This window comes from Athene noctua, chromosome 13 (assembly GCF_965140245.1).
Source record: "Athene noctua chromosome 13, bAthNoc1.hap1.1, whole genome shotgun sequence".
Classification (NCBI taxonomy): domain Eukaryota; kingdom Metazoa; phylum Chordata; class Aves; order Strigiformes; family Strigidae; genus Athene; species Athene noctua.
In genome coordinates, this window is record NC_134049.1 from 5,340,631 (window position 1) to 5,365,248 (window position 24,618).

Genomic DNA, 24,618 nt, shown 5'->3' on the forward strand with positions numbered 1-24,618 from the left:
CTTTGGCATTGACTTGTTTGGTCACACAAACTGCTTAACTGTTCTGTGTCTCACTTTTGATACACAGTGGACCAGCAATTCCTGCCTCCCAGGCATTTCACCAGGATACACACATCCACAACCAAGATATTATGGATATATTTGGAAGACTGCATTACAAACATTGATATAAGAGGATCTTGGGTATTAGATATGGCAACACCCCAGTCTTATTTATACTACCCTTCTAAAATAATTTTGGTTACTCACATTAAATAAATCCTCTGTTCCCAGCACACAAAGGCTTTATTTGCCACACTGCTATCTAGTCCACAGTTTCAGCCTTAAGTGAGACAGGGCACTGCTACCAGGAGAATTTAACTTCCATCCCTCTGCTTTCATTGCTACCATGGGTTCCACCTGCCATGGCTTTTTTACACAATCACTGGGGGCCTCAACCAAGTAATACCTTGAGCAACAGAAGATATGGCTTCACTACATGTCACCAATAGTATTTCTTCTTCCTAAGAAGCAATGCTAAAAAAAAGACAACTGCAACAAGTTTTGAAAAAATACTGTATGATTGAACTGGACAGATAAAAGTGAGTCTTAAATGCCATATTACAAACCAGATGAAAGAAAAAGTACTTGGCTTCGCCAAGCACAAAATCAGTATCATAATATATAAATGGCTCCCCCCTCCCTGCACACACACACTTGTAAATAGAAAACAGAAATACAACAGGAGGAAAGCAGAGTGGTTGTCTTCCCAAGGACTAACAAACTTCCTAGCTGAACAGTACATCTCTTCCGACTGACAGGTGATGAATGTGACAATACGCCTGGCTCACACGACAGAGAAATGACAGCATAATACACTGAAGGCACCCTATTTGTCTTCAAGTTACTTTCACTGATTAGGAAGAAAAGATGCAGAACACCCAGCTGAAGGTTTTTAGGAGAGGTAAAACCTCTGAAGCAGAAGCTAGCAAAGACCAGACAGAACATGCTGACAAGAGAAAGAGGGAACTGAAAGACTGAACTGGCTAGTTAGATAATCATCATTGAAGACCAATGTACTTCAGAGACTGTACCTGCCTACCCAGCTCCTCCCTCAATCTGGGTCTGAAGTCATGGGAAAGTGTAATACAGTATTTCAGTGTAGCATATAAGACATGTAACACATGGCAGTAGCTTCCAAAGAAATCTTTGTAATGGCTGTTGCAGCACCCAACTCAGAATGTAACATAAATGCAGGATTCCTCAGTCTTTGGATTGCTGCGCTCTGCTCACAATAAAGAGAAGTTTAGGAAGTAAGAAAAAAACCCCAACGACGAAACATGAAAACTTAGTTTTAGCTTGCTTTGCCTTAATTTTTCTGCAAGACATGGTACCCCTCTGCTGGGCAAGAACAGATGAAACAGCAAGGAGCCACGAACCAAAACTGACTGAACAGTAAAACAAAACCAGCCTGTACAGACTGAAAAGGATAAGAAAGGCAACTAAGGCAACGTATGGCTGACCAAAAAACCCTGAGAAAATGAATCCAGATGCAAACCACTAAGCAAACAACAACTTAGATATAGTTCTCCAAACACTGTCCAAACAAGAAAGTAACATTTTTCATAACATCTTTAAAATGAGTCACCCTGAAGGAGCTGTCATCTTGACAAGCACCAGTTCTCTAACTCTAAAAACAACTGTTGCAATATTTAGCATAACAGGAAGCAGGAAGAATTTCCTAAAGCAAAAGATTTTTTGTCCATAAAAAACTAAATTATGAGCTATGACGTCTGGACTACATGAGGCTGGTAAAGAAATTTAGCTGTAACTTAGGCATCTGTATCATTGTTTTCCAGAAGAAGGTATGACAAACCTTAAACAAACCTTCAGAACAGGTTTTCTTTACTTCAGGCATTCTTTAAAAATACGACAACCATAGTAAAGATAGGACAATTTCAGACATCAGCAGTGATGCAGATGAAAAAGAAAACTCCTATCAGACATTTATGATATCACATATATTTTTGTGATATTTAAATCTTACTCTGATCTCTCAAGCATGACAAAGAGAGAAGTTAAGCCCTCTTCTCATTAGCCCTGAGACGGGAGTACAGCTGACTATTTTGTTTCAGACTTCTTGTTCTGTTCTACAAATTACTCGGCTCGGTTCTCTCTCTAACAATAATACTCATTATTAAACCAAGGAAAGATTGCAAAAAATCCCTGCTTAAAAATAATATAATAAGCAACTTCTAGGAAACAATTTTTTTGATGAAAATATAAACACAAAACAAAGTTTGATAATACTTTTTACCCCTTTTATTAAAAATAGTCATTACAGTTGACACGCATTTGGCAAAGATACATGACTGTATCTCTACTTTTCAGAAAACCAATTACAGACTATTGCAAGGTGACACCATGTATGCAGTTGCAAGGTTCTGGGTCAGCTTTTCATACGGCAAAATTCTGGTTTTGTTTCGGTTGTTCAGGTGATTCTGCCTGTGAGATCAACAACAGTATATTGGCTTCAAACACATTCATTTTAGATGTACATATGTGCACACAGGGCAAAACTGCACCCAGTACTGGCCACTAGATTCTGAAGAGAACATTCTTCTTGGGTCTTTACCATCCAGACTCATCCTTCTGTACCACTTTTCACATTGAAGGCTGTCACTCCAAGCCTTTCACTTTGTTAACCAAAGTTTGTTTCAGTAGGAAACAAGTTTTCTAAACCATTTGTTTATGGACCAGGAAAGAGGACAAATCTTACTCACAGGAAACTCTCCTGAGGGGGAAAAAAATCTGCAGTGACAGAAGCAGATACAGAGCCTCAGTAAAGACAAGTTTTTCTAACCAAGCCTACACAACAACTTCAACTATACAACGGTTATACTAACAAGGGGGGGGAAGAAGTATCTTTCCCTAGTCATTACCCACATTCTCAACAGGACTAGCTTTACATAAGAAAGAATATCAGTCCATTTACCAAGATGCATTGTCCCATTTCTCGCTCTTGTTTTAGGTCAACTGGAAGCTTCTTTTTTCAGTTTTTCTAAAATCTCATCTGGTGTCACCGATACCAAAATCTTCACCACTTTTTCACGTGATTTACCACCCTGATTTAGATACACATACAAGAAAAAAAAACATCTTTCAGCGAATCACCACCATATACACATTCAAAAAAAAATTCTCAGTTTTAAAAATAACTTTAAAAATAATTCTTAAACTGTGGGTATGCAGAATTAACAGCAGAAAAGACAGGTCATCAATGCCCTTTCGAGATATTTGAAAGGAGGAAAACAACGTCTTATCTACTCTCTTTCTAAAACTGGATACAGCTCCCAGAGCATGCCCTGAATTGATGCTCTTTTTATAGGCTAGAATGAAAAGCAAGGAGTGGTAAATTTTCATAATTCACTTGTATCATCTAGAAGCAAGACTCCAAGTAATTTGCAGGTTTGTTTTTAAAAAGCAGGTGTGTACCTATAGATTTATAGTTGATAACTGTGTACTTTCAGATCTTTCTTCAAAAGTTGTCTCCCACAGGGTATTAGTCTTAAACTGAGTTCTCAGATTGATAATATCAACCAAATTAAAAGCAATCACACTGTATATAACCTATAAGATATTCAGATTCATACAGCATGAAATATTATTGACCTGTTTTTGTATTACTGAAAAAAAAGGCTATTTTACATAGGAACTGGCACATCTGCAACCTCATTTCACACTGCCTGAAGACACAACTTTGCTAGTATTCAGTAAACCATGAGAAACAAGTTGCTTGCTGATCTGCAGCCTGGCAAAAACTTTGAAATGCCCACAAGGGACATTCTGAAGGAAAAAAAAAAAAAAAAAAAAGTCCTTTACTATAAAAAAAATAGCATGAAATTTAAAATTTGAAGCAGTCTAGCCAGCTGATGATGAAAATCAAGGCCCTTGCATAAAAATCCAGTAATCTCAGTTTTATATTGGATCATTTCCCACCAGTTTCCTGATTTGGATTGGTTTTGTTGATGTTAGCACTTATCATAGAGCAAGTAGCACCTAAGAGAGCAACCAGTACCAGAAATCACTTGCTGTTTACACCTAGTAGATCAGGATGGAAAAATCCAACCCACAGGTAAAATACAGACTTCACCACAATGCTGCACTGAGAACAAACAGCAGCTTGTGAAAAAGAAACACTAGCATGTAATTATTTGGACACCACAGGTTAGAACAACTGAGTCAAGGTCAGACAACACTGGCCCCTTTTATATTCAACTCTGCTTAGCACTTCTAAGAACAATTTAGTCAAACCTGAACATCCCTTTAAGGTAGAAAAACAATGTTATCTGTAAAATGTTGATAAACAAATGAGATAGTTTGCCCATGATTCAGTAAAAACAGTGCACAATTTCGGCAACACAGTGCACAATTCATTGATCACATCACCATTTACCACTGTCCTTTAACAGGCTTCGACTGCTACATGAAACCAACAGGCAAAAATAAAAAGCACAATTTTGCATTGTGCTCTTATATTCATAAACTATAAATGAACATGGCTGGAAAGACTGACTTTAAGTAGAATGAATTAATGAAACAAATTATTTATTCAGTGCAATGAATAAAACAGAGAGTTTCCACTTGCCAAAGTCAAGACATGTAAATTCTAATACAAAGAAACTCTTGAGGTCCAGCTATAATTCGAGTGCTTATATATGCTCTTGCTTATGTGTGACAGCTGTCAGAAACTTTTCACTCAAATACAGAAGATACTTCAAAAAACAGAAATGAAAAGTTATTAATAAAATGCAGATTCTCTGCAAAGCACAAATTTTGTGAACTGCACTGGATACAAAAACAGGAGAATCTTTGAAGAACACAAAATAGGAACCACACAAATTTTGGATTAATACATCACGATGATAACTATTCTGATTAAAGATCCCAAGATCAGCTGTGGTTCTTCTTACACTTGGTTTGTTCTCAATGAATTATTTCATTAACCCAACTAAACACTTTTAAAGTGTCTTTTGGACTGAACTTGTAGAGTAGTTCCCTGTACTCAAGGAATAAGTTTCAAAATTGCAGTAGAACAAGACTGAAAAGAAAACAAACAAAAAAAAAGGAAGTACCTTCTCTAAAATAACTTCACTCTTCTTCACTTCTAGCACCTTAGAGAGGTAGCGACACAGCTCTGCATTCGCCTCCCCTTCTGATGGAGGGGCAGCAATAGCTACACCTACTGCCTCAGCTGTCACATCTGCAACAAATATTTATTAATTTTATGCTCAAAATATTCAAAACATCCAGTTACTGTCTCCTAAAAGTGAATGTTTACGTTTCCAGAAGCATTTTAATGTAAAACCAAACAGACTTACAGTAGGTAATGACATTTTTACACTTCACAAATCCCCTTAGGTTAAAACTGTTAGCCAGTACAAAGATAATCTTCTGATAGAAAGAACAGCCAGACCTTGAGGGTGCAGCCATGAATTATCAGTTTTTACACAACTGGGGCACAGTTCTAAGCCCCTCTCTATATTGCCCATTCTGATGCAGGCGTAATCCAGTTTGGCATCGTGGTGGGTAATACAAATCAGGTTACCTCACCAAAAAAAACATGATAAATAAGTTTGTCCAGAGAGCTATGCCATCATCAACAATTTCCTCGTGTTGCCAGTTGAGCCTGGATACCCTACTACAGTCCACATCATGAGCCTCATACACACACGCCTGTATAAAAAGCACTTTTGATTTGTAGATAAGCAAGCCCAGATCTGCAGAGGGAGAACACATTTTATTAGATCAAACTTCTGCAGCTCAACTACAGCCGCACAACCTCTCTGGATGCAAACAGCACGCACAAAGTGACCCACGTCAAACTGAAGGGCTGCTCAAAGGGGTTTGCCGTTACTCCTTTCAAAAAAAACCCAACAACAAAAATAAAAACATGCAGAGGGATTTACATCGTGCTCATTGCACCACCTAGCGGAACCTGCGGGGGAACGGGAAAGAGCTGCTACCGGCTTTCTGTAAATGACTACTTTCTTCCGTTTTCGGAATATTTATTTTTCCAACTCAGTGGCTAGGGAGACGCTCGTCAGAAAGGCCCGTGAGCACAGCAGCCTCCCCGGTGCGGGCGGTTATTCCCCGAGCGGCGGCGCCTCGCGTCCCGCCTCCGAAGCGGCGACCGGAGCATCTTAACGCCCGCCCCCCCGCGCGGGGCCGCACCTGCCTCCTCCGCGCCCCTCCCCGCGGGAGATGCGCCCCCCCAGGCGCGGGAAGGCCGGGCAGGGCGGCCCGCCGCGCCGGCAGCCCCACCTGTGACGGCGCTGCACCGGGAGCCGGGCTTGGCGCGGACCGCCACCCTCACGCAGCCGTCGGCCGCCGCCACCACCGGTCCCGCGGCAGCAGCGCCCGTCTCCGCGGGCCCCTTCCCGGCTCCTTTTCCCTGAAACAGAGGAAGAGGCGCGGTCACCGCGGTCCCCACCCGGTGCCCGCTCCCCGGGGGTCCCCGCCCGCACCTTGCGGGGCATGGCCCCGCCGCCCCTCGCCGCCGCCGCCAGCGGCCGCCGGAAGCGGGCGAGGCCCGGCATGGCGCGGCACCGCCCTTCCGGCTACACCGCCCCGCCCCGCCGCATGGCCCCGCCCCCGCCGCCGGGCTCCGCCCCCGCCGCCGTGTGCGCGGCCAGGGCCGGGCCGGGGCCGAGCGGGCGGTGGCGGTGCCGGGGCAGCCCGGTGGCGGTGCCGGGGCAGCCCGGGGCCCCGCTGCCTTCTCCCGGCACGGCCCGGCGCAGCGGTCTCTCGCCCAGCCCCGGCTGCCGGCAGCTTGCTCACCCCCGCCGCGTCCCAGCCACGCCTTCGCGACTCGGCTGAGAGAAGAACCCGCGGAGGGCGCTGACGGAAACTTGTCAGGGCAGGTGGCTGGGAATACAGAACCACAGAGCCGCCTGGGTTGGGAAAGCGCCTGAAGATCATCCAGTCCAACCCTTAAGCTCACACTGACAGCTCCCATTACACCCGAGCCCCAGCGCTATGTGGAATGCACGGCTTGCTTTGAGACCTAGGACCTGCCCGACCGTCCGGGGAGCAGGCAGTTTAAGAGAAATTAGAGAAAAAAGAAGTTCTTTTTTTTTTTTTTTTTCCTCCCGTGTTCTCAAATTATTACTTTAGTGTAAGTTTGGGGAGGGTACAGGATTTTGTACATGGAGACATTCTACTTCTACACAGCACATTCCGCATGACACTGAATATTATATACATACATCCATTGCATCGAAGTAGTGTATGCAATCCATAAAACCAGTTGCACACAATCCTTAGTTCATACTAATTTTTTAGTATGATAAAATAACATCATTACAAGTCTTGTATTCTCCTTTTCACACTATACATTTTCTTATAGGCACATATGTATATACAGTGGCTATTTCCATAACCAGCTCTATGTTCCAAAACATCCCTTCTGAATTAAGAGAGATTCTGGAAAGATCTGTTTGTTGCTGAATTTAACTTACGTGTTTCTTCAGTGAAGCTGCAGATGCTGTCTGCAGGGCTAAGTTCGTTAATTCTCCACAGCTCATCCAAACAGCCAAGATGATAGCAATATGAATCCATCTTTGCGGATGTACTTCAAAAAATATAGTAGCAATTCATGTCCGTAGGGTCATTCCAAGGTCATTTTGGAAATACGTGTAAGCTGGAACTACAGCAGCAGCTTTACTGTCTTTTTAGGACAGGTTAGGGAAAACGTACACAAGAAGTTCATAATGATTAAGGATTTTCCAGTTCAGAAAATGAATTTTACTACATGAGAAATGAAGGGGTGAAAATACAAGGCAATTAATCACAAGATACTATTTAAAACAACCTTCTCAATATACAGAGCATTTATTCCACTTGACAATTTGGTAAGAGGAAAAGCTAAATTACATTCTGCCAATAATGATGCAGAGAAAATAGCTTTTCTGGTACCTCTCAAACTAGTTTTGTTCTCAAAATTTTATACATTCATGTAGTTTCATAGGATTTTAACTGCTGTCAATAGTGAGCTGAAGTCCACTGATACACAGAGGCATTCGAGATGATCATGTGGAATTAAGTATAAAATATGATTTCTGGTATCTGTCCATCTTCTATTGATGTACCGTTGTTGTTACCTGGTGAACTATAAAAGACAAAGCATGTTTTGCTAGCAGTAGGAGATTCATGGATCACTTTCTTCAAACCTTTTGTTCCATAGTGGGAATCAGGACCCTGAAAAATATCAGAAGGGATTAGCAACTGAATGGAAGTGGGCAGCAAGACCCATAAAATGTCGAAGTTCTAACATTACTGACTTAGGTTATTTTAATAGTATAAAATTTCTGTACCCACATTATTTAAGTTATATACAAAATCACAGGCAACAGAAGCAAGTGCACTATGTCTAGCTAACAAAGAAAAGTTTCTCTGACAGCTTGATTTTATCCAACCCCCTCAACTTTCATTTCTGTATAGGGAATTATATTTAAAAGAATATTAAAAGATTTTGGAGAAAACTGAATAAATAAATTTGTCCATAACATTAAGAGAAGACTTTCCTGGAACAGTAATTCCTTCCTATATTTCAGCACTAGAATACAATAAGTGATTAAAAAAAACCTTTCTGTTTTCTTGACTCTAGCTAGTCATTAGAATAAAAGAAATCAAACACATTTTGATAAAGAGCTTCCAGATTAAATATTCTAGATAGTGCTTTTGCCCACACAGAACCAGTGACTTCCAGAAGGACTCATTCTAACTCTTACATCAAGCCAGAAAGTGGGGAGGCACAAAAGATCCAGTTACAAATTCTGTGCTGTGGCACAGAAGTCTTACAGTTACTTAGCAGACTTACAAGTTACTGTGGAGTTTAACTACATCCTGCTTTAGCACTAAACTTAAAACAAATTCAAGATCTAGAAGACACTTTTCCATCAGAAGACAGATAAAAGAACAATTCTTGCATCAAAACAGTATTTTCTTCTGGACTGTTAGGCATTCTTACTTTCAACGTTGCACAAGCTGTGTAGCAAACGGTTGGCAAAATCTCTATAGGTTCTTTGAACATAACTCTGAATGTACTGGCTGTTCCATCACAACTAAACCCAGTATCGTTTTGTCCTAGAGTTTGATTCTTCTCATAATCAATTATCTGTACAAAAACATGAAAATAGTATTTTTAGGTTTACAAGCTGGAGAAAGATTCTTATTGTTTGCAGATTGGAAGATTACAACCAAACACTTGCCTACTCCACCCAGTTTAATTGCAAGGACAGCACAATTGGAAAGTAGGTGTCATTTCCCGATACCACTAGGGCTGACCCAGCAGCATGCCGAATGATGGCTTCTGAGTTTTACACAGGCTGTCCGACCTGTGGGCTAGATTCAACACTGCTCCAACCAGGTTACAGTCTTTGCTTGGGAGGTGAAGAATAAATAGCTCTCAGACCTTCAGCTTCTGACCTTCAAATACTACACATAATCCTGTACTTAGATTTGCTGATCTCTGTACGCCAACGCAGCCCACATGAGGGAAGCATGTTCACTGGCTGTGGCTAATTTAGAAAACAAGTTTTTACAGATAATATAGGCAGTCAATGCTAACATTCTTAAAACAAGAACTTGTGCTGCTATGTTTTGTAAAATTTACTTCTATTCTGGATTCTGTATAAAAATTACACTTAGACTACATATTAATTCTTTTGCCTTCAATTTTAGTGGCAAATAGGAATCACTAGCTAAGATGCAGTAATAGCAGATACCTCACTTCTCATCTGGATATCCTGATCCATGCTGCTGAACACCTCTTGCAGAAGCTGGGTATCAGAGCTTTAGAGTAACATGAATGTTGGTGCAGTAATCAATTTTGATACTATTAAATTCCCATATCATATTTAATATTGCACAAATGAGATGAAGCCCTATTCTAGGCAAAACATGCTCAAATTTTTTTTTCCGGCCACAATCAATAGAAATATTTACAATTATAACACTGAAGTCCTAAGCCCCTTTCACATAAAAGATTTACAATATATACTATCACTACTTTAGGACAAGTATTAAATAATTAAATAAATAACTCTCTGGAGCTCTGCTAGTACTGATGCAGGTCCAAGAAGAAAGGCAGAGACACAGGACTTAAATACCTGTCTAATAAGATTGTGACAAGAAAGTTTCAGAGCCATCAGGAATTGGGGCTACTTCCAGAATAAAGAGAACCTGTGTAAGATGGATGGCCTTCATCTGAAACATAAAGGTACATTAGCCTTTCAGTTTGGACTGGGAGCATGTTTTTCAAGCAAATCTCTTGATCATTCCTACTTAATATGCTTTGGTTTGCCTTGCAAGAACTAAATTCTTTTCAGATGAAATAAATACAGTAAACATGCTGAGGAAGCACACCAAATGCTTTCATCTTGGAATTCAGCTGAGAGAATCAAACACGAGTTAATGCAAAGTGAAAATCCCCACAGATGTACGGTATAACTGCTAGGTTCTCAGCACCAACTCTTTTGTTCTAAAGATCCAATCTAGTGCATTATGTTACTCATTTACATAAATGTACTGTTTGAGAAAACCAAACTGATGGCACTTCAAATCAAATTGCAAGTGAGCTTTTAAACTGAGGAATGTGGAAAAGCCAATAAATTCCTTCAAAACCTCATTTCAGCTACATTCTGTTTGGAACATCATAAAAGGAAAGGCACAACATTTTTTTCTTAAGAGACAGACACAAAATTCCTATCCTTAAGTACAGGATGGTCAGAGAACAGTAATCATCAAATAGGAAACAGAAAACAAATAAACTGATGTTTAAATAGGATGCCCAGAAATGAACCAAAACAGCAGTCCCAGCACATGCCAGAAGTCTACAAAATAAGATAAGGACAATGGAATTCCTGTCCCCACATGACGTCACAGACGGTTTCTTTCACAAAATTTCCCACATACTTAATAAATCAGTGTGATGCGATAGTACCAGGTTACGACATACATAGCACAGAGTCAAACCGTGCCAGACATGGAATGCCAATACCTTGTTAGAAAGGTTAAAATCAAACCAAAACTATTATCATAAGAAAGAGAATTCAAATGGACTGAAATTCCATACTTAAGAAGGAAAAAATATAGTACTGGATCAATATTAGTAGAAGACAATCCTTACCACGACACGCTGAGAGAGATCAAACAGGCTAGAAGAGCTGGAAATACAATTTTAGTGGTGTCTTCAATTACCTGCTCAGAATGGGCAAGTGTCATATCAGGACATGAAGCAGGGGTGACATTTTTAGACGCTATCACTGACCATTTCGTGAGCTTGCTAACCAATTGCTCAGTTGGAAGAAACGCAACCCTTGATTTGGTACTGAGTGATGAGCAGGATCAGATTCAAAACTTCATAATGGAAACACTATGTAACAGTGTCCATAATATCCTTAAGAGTCAACACTCCCATGTGAACAACAAAAGCAAATCCACCACAGCTGTGCTAAATTTAAAAAGGAGAAAAAATGAGGAAGCTCGTTCAAAAGAAGCTAAAAGGAGCAATTAAAATCAAACCCTTATAAGAAGCATTCAGACTACTGAATGACATCACGTGCCCAAGTACAGTATTGGTGCGTATCACCTATTAGGAAAGGCTTGAGAAAAGAGGAAAAAACCTGGCATGGCTGATCAGCAAAAGGCTATTACTGGAAATAAACAAAAAAGGGCATCATAGAGAAACATGAAGTTGTATCCAGATTAAAATAGAAAGGTTCAAACTGACAGATTAAAAGTAAAAAAATACAGTTAAGCAGGCCAAAAGAAGGTTTAGGAACAGCTATCTGAAAGTATCAAAACCAATGTTAAATCATTCTTTCATCACAGCAGTAGCAAAAAGCCCTACGGACTTTCTGGTGGGCTAAACAGCATGAAGATATAAAACAAATAGCAGCAGGGTAAGATCTTCTTGTAGGAGCCTGGAGAACAGCAATACAAATAAATCATTTACCAGCAGAAGAAACCAGGGAGATTGTTATGCTGGGACAACATTTTCAGCAAACCTAAAATTGGAATAATTTTATGGCAGAAGTTACGGTAACAGTAACATACAACCTTCTGCCCGAGACTGAACCCAGTATCAAATAAGATGTCAATCTTTCCAAAAAGCTCTGGGCAAGGACAAGCCTCTAAGCCCCAATACATGTACCAGGTGAGCTAAGAACGTAATAAATACCCAGTTGGGTCAGACAAACGGTCCAGTACGGTGCGACAGTGGCAAGAGAAGATTTTGCTGAGGATTAGCACACAGGTCTGGGCTCTGCTGTCCATTCCCCCAGCATCCAAAACTGTCGTACTAGGGGTGCTATGGTGCACATGCCCCTTCTGATTCTTCTGGAATCTTCTAGTGGATCTGCTATTGATGAACGAGCATGTTCAAATACCACCAAATTCAAAACAAGATATCTGCTTCATGTTGCAGTATGCTTAGTATCCTCTGCATTGAAAAAATACTCTTACTGTTTTGATCTTTTGCTAGTATCAATCAGAGTCTCCTAGTTCTACTATTCTGGGGTTTGGTGATTAACAAACAGTTCTGCATTTACCTTATGCATTGCCCCCATGATTTTAGAAACATTGCCCGCACTTCCCCATAGCCTTCCTCCCTACAGACTGAAGAATCCTAGCCTTTCTGGTCTCTGACATAAAGCAGCAGCTCTATCCCCTTAACTGTTTCAATTACCCTCCTCTTTATCTTCTAATTCTACTGTGTAGGATTGGGAACTGCACACAATACTCAAGATGTGGGTATACCTGGCTTTCATACAGCAACACAATGTCACCTTTTATCTTGTTTTCAGTATCTTCCTGATGACATAGTGGGCTTTTTTAGCAGTCACTTACACGTGTCACTGATTTCAGAGAGCTGTTGATGACAAATCCAAGATCTCTTTACTGAATTACTAGAAACTTTATTAATGAAGGACAGACTTTGTGCACAACTGAACAGAGGATAAAGCTATGAAATTCCTTACAGCTTACAGGAATTCAAGGTTAGACCAGGTAAGTATCCTGAAGATTCACCAGGAGCTACTAAACAGAGAAACCAAATCAGTCATGGGAAAAACCTACACTGAAAATGACTGAAAGACAGGAGAATACAGCAGAAAGGGAGAAGGGTTTCATATTGTTCTTACTTTTCCCTAGTCATCTGCTTATGACCACTGCTGGGGACAAAACACAGGTTAGATAGATTCCTGACCTATCAATTGCTCCTACCTAAATATACACCAAACCTTCTGCAAGTGCTGCAAGTGTAGTTTCTGCACAAGCCTATTTAAAGAGAGTATCTAGTACCTGTATATTAACTTGATAGTCTGTGGGTCCGTGAATAGATCCATATAATCCAAATCCCACTATGGAAATTCTTCTATTAACTGTGAACCTAGTAAGACACAAGCCAAGAAAGGAATTTAAACAACTCTGATAGGTGTGTTACCTTATTCCTAGTCAAGCAGGAAAAAGACTTCCATGGAAGAGTAGTAAATTGAATTTTTTTTCAATAACACTTTCTGTTTAGATTTCAGTAGTAAGAAAAATGCTATGTAAGGTATCAGCTTCATAGGTTAAAGCTTTGCTAAGCCCCCAAGATACTCAGTATCACTAAATGAAAAATGGCCAGATTCCTTTCAATATCTCCAAAATAAAATCAGATCAAGACTTGGTATTTTAAAAAGCATATGCAGCTAACAACCAATCAGAATGCATGCAGACATCCTGAACTTTGTTCTTTGCTACTCCGTATTTTATGAGTGCAGCAGTCTAAGTTATTTTTTAAAAAGGGAAAGATTACACGTGCCCAAACAGAACCAGCATGTTTGTTACTGTATCTTATGCCAAAAAGTTAAAGTTGAGTAATACCAGTAATACCATCCCTTTCTTCCCACACTTTGTCTCTCCTACAAACTCTTTCAAAAGCCATACCTAATCCGATCACTTGTTCCACTGTAGCCCCAGCGACTCTCCACTTGCTGGAACCTGTTAATGCTGCATTCTTTTCCTCTAAGGCAACATCTTGGTCGGTCAATATAATCTACTTTAGGTTTAGGATTGACAGTAAAATGCAGAAAGAGATTTACTACTTCCCGATCTGACAAGATTCCAGACTGAGCAGGGCCTGTGAAAAGAAAAAACTTCCAAGATGATTTGAAGAACTACTCCCAACTGTTGTATTTGAACCACACATATCTGCAAGCTGAAGAGGGCAATAATATTTTCCAACAGCCAGAACACATTTTGCAGAATGTTTTCCTTTCATTTCTGTATCACAACCTTTATTGCATGATATTAATAACAGAGTGTTAAATGTAAACTCTAAACACTTACAGGTGAACAGTGCAGAGATACGGTCTAACAGTAAGACAAAGAACCCCAAAACTCACCTGCTGCAAACTCTTCAATAGTCATTAATGGAAAACGGATTAAGGAAAGAGCTCTTCCAAGGACTTTTTGTTTGTTTCCAAATGTCACAGGCAGTTGTTGTCTTTGACATTCTGCTTCTGCCCAGCGAACAACAGCTCCAAACAGTCTACTTTCTCGAATACTAAGGGTATCTCTTTCTAGAACTGCACATAATGTGTCTAAAGAAAAAAGTATCAACAGATTTATATCAGTTTTCAGCCACACCAGTAACAGTGTTACACATTAAGTAAGCTTAACATGTTAACACTAAGAACATTCATTATAAGACAACAAAGACAACTTAATATATGTATATAGAAAACTCCCAGTGGTGTACAGACTCCAAACTAAAAAAGTAATTTTCCTGTTATGAAGACAGCATATGAACTTTCTTCTGGGTTCCTAAGAGTGTGACTATATATAATGTATGTAGTGACAACCAATATCCTAAAGAGTTTCCATGGCTAGGGCAGGATTAAAACTGGAAGTGACCAAGTGGTGAGTGCACACTACTAAAAAAACAAGTTATTCATGATGACTTTGTCATACTTTCATCCGAATAGCCACCTGCCAATCTGGATCAACTACAGACACAAGCAGCAGTGGCGCATGCAAAACCAGTTTAAAGATACCTGAAAGTCATCTTAAACATTGAAGTATTTGCCACCCACAAAGCTCAAAGGTGGAACACAGGGTGTGAGGCTAGGTACTCTCATGTGTTTTACAAAAGCAAGTTTTCCTGTATTTCTTACTTGTTCTGGCATTTTATGAATAACAGGTATCTAAAAATCTCAGTTTATCAAAGAACACAAGCCTGAAAACAAATGTGTTTTCATATTCTGAATCTTCTGTCTTCCTTGGGAATTTTTATATGCCCTGAATATAAGCAAGGCATGTTTGCAGTCATAGAAAATATCATATGGGAAAGTCAAAACAGATTGGGACTTATCAAGAGCAGAGATAAGCACTCACAGTCTGGGCACAAATCCCACTGAACATGAGTTAACAATGACTTAACAATTTCTTTAAACAGCTGGAACACCTTCCCTCAGTCTGAGTTTTCACACAGTCTAGCTGAATTGGAGTAAAATCTTAGACATATAGTAGCAGTGAAACTAAGTGAGCAAATTTACAACTGCTAGCTTTTCATAAAAGATGAAACAAAGAAACCAGAAGTTTAGGTATTTATTTTTTAAATAGATTTCATAAATTGTACCTGATCTGCACAACTCTAAATAGAGAAGTACCATGTGGCAACAAAACAGTGTAATTCCTGTTACATGCAAAAAGCAGGTTTGAATCCCTCAGGGATGAGGCACAACACTGAGCAAGTGAAAGCTTTGGCTTTAATGAAAGCCAAAAGTGTGACCATGGTGGGAGCCCCGCTGGGGACACCGACACCAATCAAATGGGGACCCGATGCAGTGGAACCCTGCTTGAGGGTGAAGCACTGAGGGGGTGGACAGTAAAACGTGTGCTGATTAACATATCATACATATGCAATGTCCTCTTTTGCTCATTAGCAAACTCGCTGATGTAGTGCAGGTACTGTCATCCGCATTCTGAGATCCGCAGCTGGCCGGTGCGTTGGCGTCTGTGCAAAGGTGGGTGCAGATGCGGGGGAAAGTGAACTACTCCAGGTTACTGTGACAAGGAGACAATGTGCCTGGGACTCTACCCACTCACATGTGGGAGGCAAACTATCCTGAGTCAGTGCAACAAAGTCTTCTCGTGACCTACAATTCCCTTCAGAAGTTTAATGCTTAGGACACACAAAATTACTTACCTATATCAATATCAGTAAAGCCTTCTGCACTTATTGCATCCATAGTACTTTTGTCTATTGTGTCAAGGCAAAGACTAGCAAGCTGAGGTTCATCAAACAAACGAGCCTGTAGAGAAATACATCTTTAAGCATAAAGTTGACAAACCACTAATCTTAAAAAGCAAGTATTTTTACTCTAGTATAGATCCAAATTAAAATAGGTTGATTTCTCTAAGTACTCTGTACCTCAAAGAGCACTTAAATTCTCAATGGAGTACATAATTAATGAGAATTCACTAAATGCAAGATAATTTTTTAAAAGTACACATAAAATCCAATATAGTGAACTGAAGCACAGTCTTAACAAAAAAAGATTCATGCAAATACACTGTAGGATAAACTAACTTCATCTGAAATGTCCTAGTCCATTGCATATTTAAAAAAAGAAAAAAGAAGGGAAAAAAAGCCTTTCCTCCACATTAATTAGAAGCTGAGTCTTTAAAAATGCTAGCAGAGAAACAAGACATTTTCATACACTAATTAGACTATGTGACACCAAACCTACTGTGATGTAATATTTAGTAATTTTCCTCCAAATACTGATTTTCCTAGTGAATCAAAACTAAGCTTAAATTTACCTACTTGAGTAAGCAGCATAAAGGCATTATCTGCTCGGAGGTGCTTTGTTAGAAAATCCACACAGTGTGCTTCCAGGGCTGGGACTGCATACTTTTTAGCAGTGTATAAAGTAGTCATGACTGTTTCTGGACCAATTTGAACTTCATCAGAATAAAGAAACCTAGAAATCAATACAGAAATACAGATCAAAAAAACATATCGGGGGGGGGGTCAAGCACAACACAACAGTCTCTTTGCATTTATAAAACAGGTCAAAGATTTGCACTGTGAACATGCAACAGTTGACCCCGTTAGCATTTTTACAAATTAATAAGCTAGTTAAAGGGTTGAAGAAAGAAGATTACGTTAACCTAATGGCATACATTTGTTTTAAATATGCATTACTCCCTAAGACTGATCTGGCTGTACTAGTTATACATAGCTACTGAACTGTAAACAACAGCTGAGCTGCAGAATTACTTAATATATGAATGTACACTCTAAAGAGCTGTATACCAAGTATCAATACATGGCCCTCTATAGCTGTATTACTGAACTTAATTTACTGACAGTTCACCCTCGCTTCCCCACCATGAAGAAAACAGTGTCAAGGACTTATACTGTGGTAATATCTTATGTCAAAGTTCCCAATCTGTAGTGTTCAGAGGAGAGGAAAGGAAGTAACATTCTAGCAGGTGACCTTGACTCGTCTATTCCTGCCACAGCAAAATGCTCTGGCTTGTCTCCACTGTTTGAGGCTAGATGATTGGTTGAGATTTTAGCATAAGCTGTGAAACAAAAGATAGAAGCCTCCACCAAAACCAGGAACAAAACCTGTTTCCTGAGCAGTTGTAATTTCAGACCATACAAGATAAGATTTATTTTAAGGTTCTGTAACTTTTCTTACAGGTGACCTTGAAGATAATCTTAGCAATATTTCATCAGTCTTTCAGATAATAACCAAGAATAGCCTGTGATTTAGAAAAATACATTTATCCTCAACATACAGGTGATTAAACATAATAAACCAGGGCACATTAGCAAATGCAGGAATTCCATAATGAAGACCAAGTCTTTACTACATTTCTTAATATTTTTTGTTCAGAACCTCTGGAGATGAACAGCAAGCGATGCACAGAGATAGAAGGCATGTTTAGAAGGGTTTTTAAATCTAACAATAAGCAGTTTGCATTTAACAGAAGAAACTTGTGAAAGTAATGGACTGAAACTTTTCCACAACATTGGGAGATCTAAGTAATAGAAACCTAGAATTAAAGTTTTAGCTAAAGCTCTTAGCTGTTTATCTTTCTTATATTCCAAGAAAACTCTAATTCTTGGAAACTGCCAACAGACAACTACATATGGTATTCAGCACTACATTTGCTGTTATTTAACAATGGGTACAAATTTACCATTACAATACCCCAATCTATTCAGACAGCCAGCTTTCACGTCATCTAGGGAATGTGAATGATGCTCTAGATTAATTCTTCAATTCTTGGATTTACATCAAACATCTTTTACAAAGAATGAGTTTAATTAAATACTACTTCTTTTTTTTTAGTAGAAGTTTCATACTTTTCATTTAGAACTGAGTTATGAAAGCTATAAACTATTATCTGTTGATGAAAATGATGGGCTGACTTGCCAGTCACAATCACTGACAAAATTATTTTTAAGAAACTAAGATCTCATAGGTAAGTTTTGTATACCAAATTGACAAGTAGCAAGTAGATCATTAAAGCACTAGACTAGTGCATTTAGATTTTGGTTTTAAGATTTAAAAAAATCTGTTTAAAATTCCCTAACTTTCTTTGTATGACTTTATAGGAGCTTGGAGTACTAATTACATAAAAATTAAAAGTTAACAGGCTGTAAAAAAAAGCAGCATTACCACACAAACTATATTATAAATTTTACCTAACCCTAAAAAAAACCAACCAGCCCAAAAAATTCATCAAGTTGGTTTTGGAACATGGTTTTGATTTTATTCCTTAAGTGTGTCAGATCTGAAGCCAATGAACTGACACACCAGAGGAGCTCCATCAGGCTTGTAGTTCACCTTCTACGACACGTTCTTAAGAATCAGGGTGTAGTTTCAGACTGCACTTTTCTGACCCTTGCACTCCCAGGAATTTTGCAGGCTTTTTCCTCATATGATCAAAAACTAACTACAGGCCCAAATGACAGGAATTCAAATATGGCAACAGTGCATATACATGGAGGTTTTTCATTCATGTGCGACCTAGGAGTTACAGGATGCTTTTTCATCCCATGAAGGACACACTTGAGGCTCTATGCTCCAATCCCTCCCCTGCTGTATGGCTGGATATACAGTAAGAGACACTCCCCAACTGAAGGTGTGTCAACGACAAACTAATGGGACTTTATTCAAGTTCTGACCACTAAAATTTGCACAGCTTCTCAACCAGTAACTAAAACATCAGTGTGTTATCAACTCTGCTGTCAGCACAGATCCAGCACAAGCTACTATAAAGAATTTAACTCTACCCTGGGCAAACCCAGTACATTCTCCATCCCTTATTACGGCATGTTCAGGTCCTGCACTATCAGAACACATCCTCATTGAGTTCATTTGGTCTAAGACTTTGGGCTCCATCTGTTATGGTATTCACTCAGGACAGGAGAGGTGGTGTGCTGCGTGGAGTTACTGACCCCATCTGTTTCTAGGCATTGATCACTGCTGGGCATAACAACTTGTAGTTACAGAACATCTGATAAAGTTACATACTTTGAAATTAAGGAAACTCACGACAAGAAGTGTCCAAATACATTAAGAAAGTCACACGGTCAGGTTTTTTGTGTTTAATATTTCAAGTTTTTGACAATGATATTTTGGAATTTTCAAAGCCAAACTGTAGTCCTTCGCAAATACTAAAAAAAAGTGAATTTGTAGAGTTGAAAGGTAGCTGCAAAAACTATGAAAAATGCTAATTAAGTACACTGCTCTAGGATGTCGTTTAATCCTATCTCCCCTAAGTATACGGATGGATGATTATGATGCATTCACCTACTCATAGAAGAAGAACTCCAGGTGTGTCTTCTCTCTAAAAATCCCTCTGCTCACGTGCCAAGAGCTCTGTCTCTGGGTTAACTCTCCCATTTGGGGCACGCCTGAACTAGCACACCTTTACGATGATACCACTGTTTCTCTTCCACTTAATTCAGTGGGGCTCAAGATCACTTATCCTCCCCCCTTGCCTTTTTCTCTCCTCTCCTCCCTTTGAGAGCCTTACAGAAACAACCCACCCTCTAGATACCAACTAATGGTGCTGTCAGCCAGGACGGGGAGGGTGTGCATATGTGTGCAGTGCACTTGCAGTGACAACCAGAACAATTTTTCCAAGTGAACACTCAATCATTCACTTCACATAAGCTTCTCATACATTTTATGCTGCTTTTCTTTACCCTCCAGTTCGCACTTCCTTCTCCCCTAGCCTTAGTATCGTCCCATCAGCTGAAATATTTTCACCATTCTGAAAGCACACAGGAATCTTTTCCCAGTTAGTCATGATTACCCCTTTATTTACTGCTTGCCAAAGTCCTCTGCAAAGACATTTGGAAGACTGACTGCTAAATTTGTTCCATGTCGTCACTTTCCTTTATACTGTCTTCAAAGGACAAGTTAAATTACTGTAAAACATGAATGAAATTTAAAAAAATCGTATTAAAAACAACAAAATGAAACCCTAAAGCAGAATCCTGCTGAGACAACTTTAATCTTCTTGATCACCACTATTCAATTTGTACAGTTAGAAACATACCAAAAAAACCCTGTTTAATTGGGAGACATTCAAACTGTGACCTTGATATTATTTCAACTCTTAAGGATTTATCTGTCAAACTACTGAAGTAGTCAGCTGCTTTTAAAAAAAACTCCTCTGTCTCATGTCTGAAAACTTTGGAGGCAAGAGGAATACTGGCTGATAAGCTGAAGCACACACCACAGACATTTCTAAGCCTTTGAGCTTGGCCAGTTGTTTTCTAAGAAAGTTCTCTCCACTTTTCCAGCCAATTTTAAAAGTCTCCCCCTTCTCCATCTTTACAGGTAAGATTTTAGCCCACAGACAAGGTCTATCCAACTTTCTCAAGGGGAAAAAACAAATCCTGAAATGTATTACTGGAATTACAGTGGTACCATCAATTAAAGTTTAATTTCATTATTTGTAAATACTCTACCAATTTATTAGAGTCCCCTGTTAGAAAAAAGTAACAACTGTAGCCAATTTTAAATTCTGTACTACTGCATCCAAAATAAAAATTAAAAAAACAGACATCACATTAACTTGGTGACTATCAGATGTTTAAATTGTTCAATTTTTAACTACTTTTTGCTTCCCCATAAACGCAATTCTTGAACTACCATCTATTTTGTGACAAAACACTAACACTGATGAAAGTTTACATCACAGAACAGAGAAATTACACTCAGCCTTATGGGACAGATACAAATGGAGTGATTTTTTTTAAGAGCATCCAAAAAATTTTCACCAAAAAATCTTTCCCTTTGAAGTTAATTTAAAAGTAGCATTTGTCAGTAGATCTTTATGAAACACATCAACTACAGATAGGACCTAACAAGCCCGATGAGTAAATAAAATGGAAATGAGCAGCGGAACATTAAATAATTAGTAAATTACCCATAAAAGTTTTTGCGTCACTTAAATGTTTCTTTTACCTTGATGTTCATTTGCTATGTGTATTCATTTCTAGCCAGTACACCTCAAATGGGTCTTTGCAAAGATTAAAGAAAGGCAACCATCATTATCTGACCGTTTTACTAGTGATAGATGAAAGAGGCCAACAGTTCAAGGCATAATTCTCACCTCTTCTGGCCAACACTGCGAAAAAAAACAGGCTGTCTTATAGATGGTATACTTTAAAAACAGTGTATACAAGCATGGAACACAACCATGGAACATGTATACAAGTCCAGTAGTGGTCTGTATTATAGAAGTTCTCCTTAGGTATGTTTTTAACAAGGTGTTGCAATGTCTATTTATTCCAATATAAACTCAAAACACACTTATAATTTGGAAGAATGTCCTACAAAGCTGCCATGTATTTAATACCAAAAGAAGACATCAAACCTGAGATGTTTCAACAGTTCATCAGTCCAGTGATATTTAGACAAGATACACATATAATCAGTATCCTCATGTAAGTCCCTTGCCATTATGTGCTAGCAGTTCTACCAACACAAGATGGCTTTTGTTTGCTTCCAACATCTCTTCATTCATTTCTAGGGTTTTCAAATATCATCCTGCTTATCTTTACTCAGAACTCTCCTGTTTCCATGTTTATATTTTTATCCAGACAAGCTTCTATTCACTTTTCACTGTCCAGTGTTTTTTCCATATATATAGAAACACATCTGTTTGCTTTTAACCTTTGAAACCATTTTGCTTGAAAGACACTTCCTACTATCTCCCACTCTTCTACACACTCTTCACCTTGCCACTCCCTCTTTGCTAAGCATCCACAAAATAAATACAGTTCATCTGCTAATGTTAACAGAAAGACATTGCTGCTGCTTGGTGGTTTGTTGGTTTTTTTGGTTTTCTTTTTCCAAAGCAGTTGCTGCAACACCTGTGTCCATGATTACTAAATCTTCTCCTCCCTGTTCTTATCTGTCAGGCCCCAAAATGAAGAGAAAGTTGCTAAGGTTTTGGTGCTTTTCCCATTATAGAATTCTTTGACATACTATACATTTATATAATATATACTAATATATTATCCAGGCAATAATATTACTTGTTTCCCAAATGTTCATTACAGGAACCTGATCCACATATTTTATAGAGGTTTTGCCTAGCAGAGGAGTTTCTTTGAGAAAAACCTTAAAGTTAAGCAGTTTGGTCATATTACCACACCATCGCCTGGATGCATAGATGCACAAAGAAAGTACCAGTAATTGATTCTATGAACACCATATATTTTATTTACCACTACACTGAGTAAAAAGAAATGGTAGATAAACTCATCAGTTTTGTGAGCATGAGAAGTAGCAGATCCTATCCTGCCAGAATTAGGAACCACTAACCCATTTTACATACTTTTTGCCATCACTGCACTCATGGTACCACTTGGGTGGGTTGTGTGTAAAAAAATCATTTAGTCACTGCCTTCTCCTGTATGTCCACTCTCCACCCAAAAGTATCTGAAATAAGTGATTACAATGGGTATTACTCTGGTAAAAAGACACAATTTATTACCACTGCTGAAAAAGAAAAGTGAACAGTAAGATGAATAGAAGTTCAAAGTAAGTATCAAATGAAGTTAAAAGCTTGGTACAACAGTCTCTGTCCTTTCTTAACCATTATCAGAGGGCGGATAGATAGTTGCACCATTCAGAGGAACCACTAAGTCCCAGCACCTTGCTTAACAAAACTGGAATCAAAGAGCCGAACCAGACACCCACCACTATCAAAGTACTTTCCTGAATGGACAATTAGTTACCCTAAAATCAGGGCACTTCTCTTGGGAAAAGGATGCAGGGGAAAGAGCAAGAAGGCACCAAAATGTGTTCTCTGGGCGGTGTGACCTTGTGTGCCAGCCCAGAAGGTGGATACGCGTTTTCTCTGCATCTCCCTCCACGGACACGCACACGGCGGCCGGGGGAAGGGCAGGGAGGGCTCTTCGGGGACAGGAGCGGCCACCGAGCGAGGGAATTACAGCAGCGGCCGCGCGGGCCCCCCCCAGCCCGGCCCGGCCCGGCGGGCGATGCCGCTGGGCTGCTGCGCGGTGCCCCCGGCCCAGGAGCCCCCACCGTGCCCGGCCGCCCGCCCGCCTCCGCCCCGCCGCGGCCTGACCTCAGGAGCGCCAGGAAGGCGGCGGGCTCCACGTCGGGCAGCTCGATCTCGGCCGAGGTGGTGGCCATGCCGCCGTTAAACATCGCGTCGAAGACGGCGCTGCCGGCCGCCAGGACGAAGCGGTGGGCGGGGATGCGCTGCTGGCCAGGCCCGGGGGGGCCCCCCCCGCCGCCGCCGCCGCCGCCGCCGCCGCCGCCGCGGGGGCTGCCCTTGCCCACCACGAAGTGCACGTCGCTGAGGAGCTCGTTGGAGAAGAGGAAGGCGAAGCGCTCCCGCAGCGAGCCCTTGGTGGCCTGCCAGTTGTACAGCGGCTCCCGCTGCAGCACCGCGCCGGCCTCCGCGGCGGCGGCAACAGCGGCGGTGGCGGCGGGCGTCTCCACGGGAGCAGCCGATCCGCCGCCGGCGGCCGCCATCGCCGCCCTGAGGGGCCGGGCCGGGCCGGGCCGGGCCGCTCTGTCCGCCGGCGGCACGCGAGGCCCCGACGTCAGCCGCTCGCCGCCCCTGCGCCGCGCATGCGCCGGGCGCCCGCGGCCCAGCGGCGCTGAGGGGCCGCGCGGGCGGGAGGCGGCGGGCCGGGGACACGCGGGAGCGGCCGCGTCCCCTGGGCCGCGATTTGAATCTGTGTCACTTGTCGGTGTCAGAAAGGCGCCCGATGGCCGCGCCTGCGCTGGGAGTGCGCGTCCAGGGCCGCGGGGAGGGTAAAAACAAGACACGCAAAGCACCGCAGCGCTCACGGAGATTTACATCGTTACGTGTGGGAATGAGGAAATCTTGCAGCTATTCTGTTTAGGCACGTGAAATGCAAGATTATTTTTTTACAATACCAGCTTCTTCATAACGGGCAAAGCAAGGATTGATCACCTATTTTAACTGTTTCTGAAATCATGTCGAAACATTGACTTAGCACGTATACCTTACTTTTTTCTTATATATATAAAAAAATGCATTTACAAT

The 24,618-nt window shown here is 40.6% G+C and overlaps 2 protein-coding genes across 3 annotated transcripts; both read right to left on the reverse strand.

Annotated features, from left to right (window-relative positions):
• Positions 1-2,278: 2,278 nt before the first annotated feature.
• Positions 2,279-6,592, reverse strand: C13H15orf40 (chromosome 13 C15orf40 homolog). 2 transcript variants are annotated; one of them, XM_074917024.1, is made up of 5 exons: positions 6,507-6,592; positions 6,304-6,433; positions 5,115-5,242; positions 2,975-3,104; positions 2,279-2,484 (listed from the first exon to the last, which is right to left on the reverse strand). In XM_074917024.1, exons 1-4 carry the CDS (start codon positions 6,576-6,578, stop codon positions 3,012-3,014), a joined length of 423 nt encoding a protein of 140 aa, XP_074773125.1. In that variant the 5' UTR covers positions 6,579-6,592; the 3' UTR covers positions 2,279-2,484; positions 2,975-3,011. The 2 variants fall into 2 exon arrangements, with proteins under 2 accessions (XP_074773125.1, XP_074773126.1); XM_074917025.1 differs by lacking the exon at positions 2,279-2,484 and adding an exon at positions 2,491-2,790.
• Positions 6,593-7,136: 544 nt separating this feature from the next.
• Positions 7,137-24,114, reverse strand: BTBD1 (BTB domain containing 1). Its single transcript, XM_074917356.1, has 8 exons — positions 23,665-24,114; positions 16,856-17,012; positions 16,235-16,340; positions 14,430-14,627; positions 13,972-14,164; positions 13,345-13,432; positions 9,011-9,157; positions 7,137-8,238 (listed from the first exon to the last, which is right to left on the reverse strand). The coding sequence occupies exons 1-8, from the start codon at positions 24,075-24,077 to the stop codon at positions 8,080-8,082; spliced, it is 1,461 nt and encodes a 486-aa protein (XP_074773457.1). The 5' UTR covers positions 24,078-24,114; the 3' UTR covers positions 7,137-8,079.
• Positions 24,115-24,618: the final 504 nt, after the last annotated feature.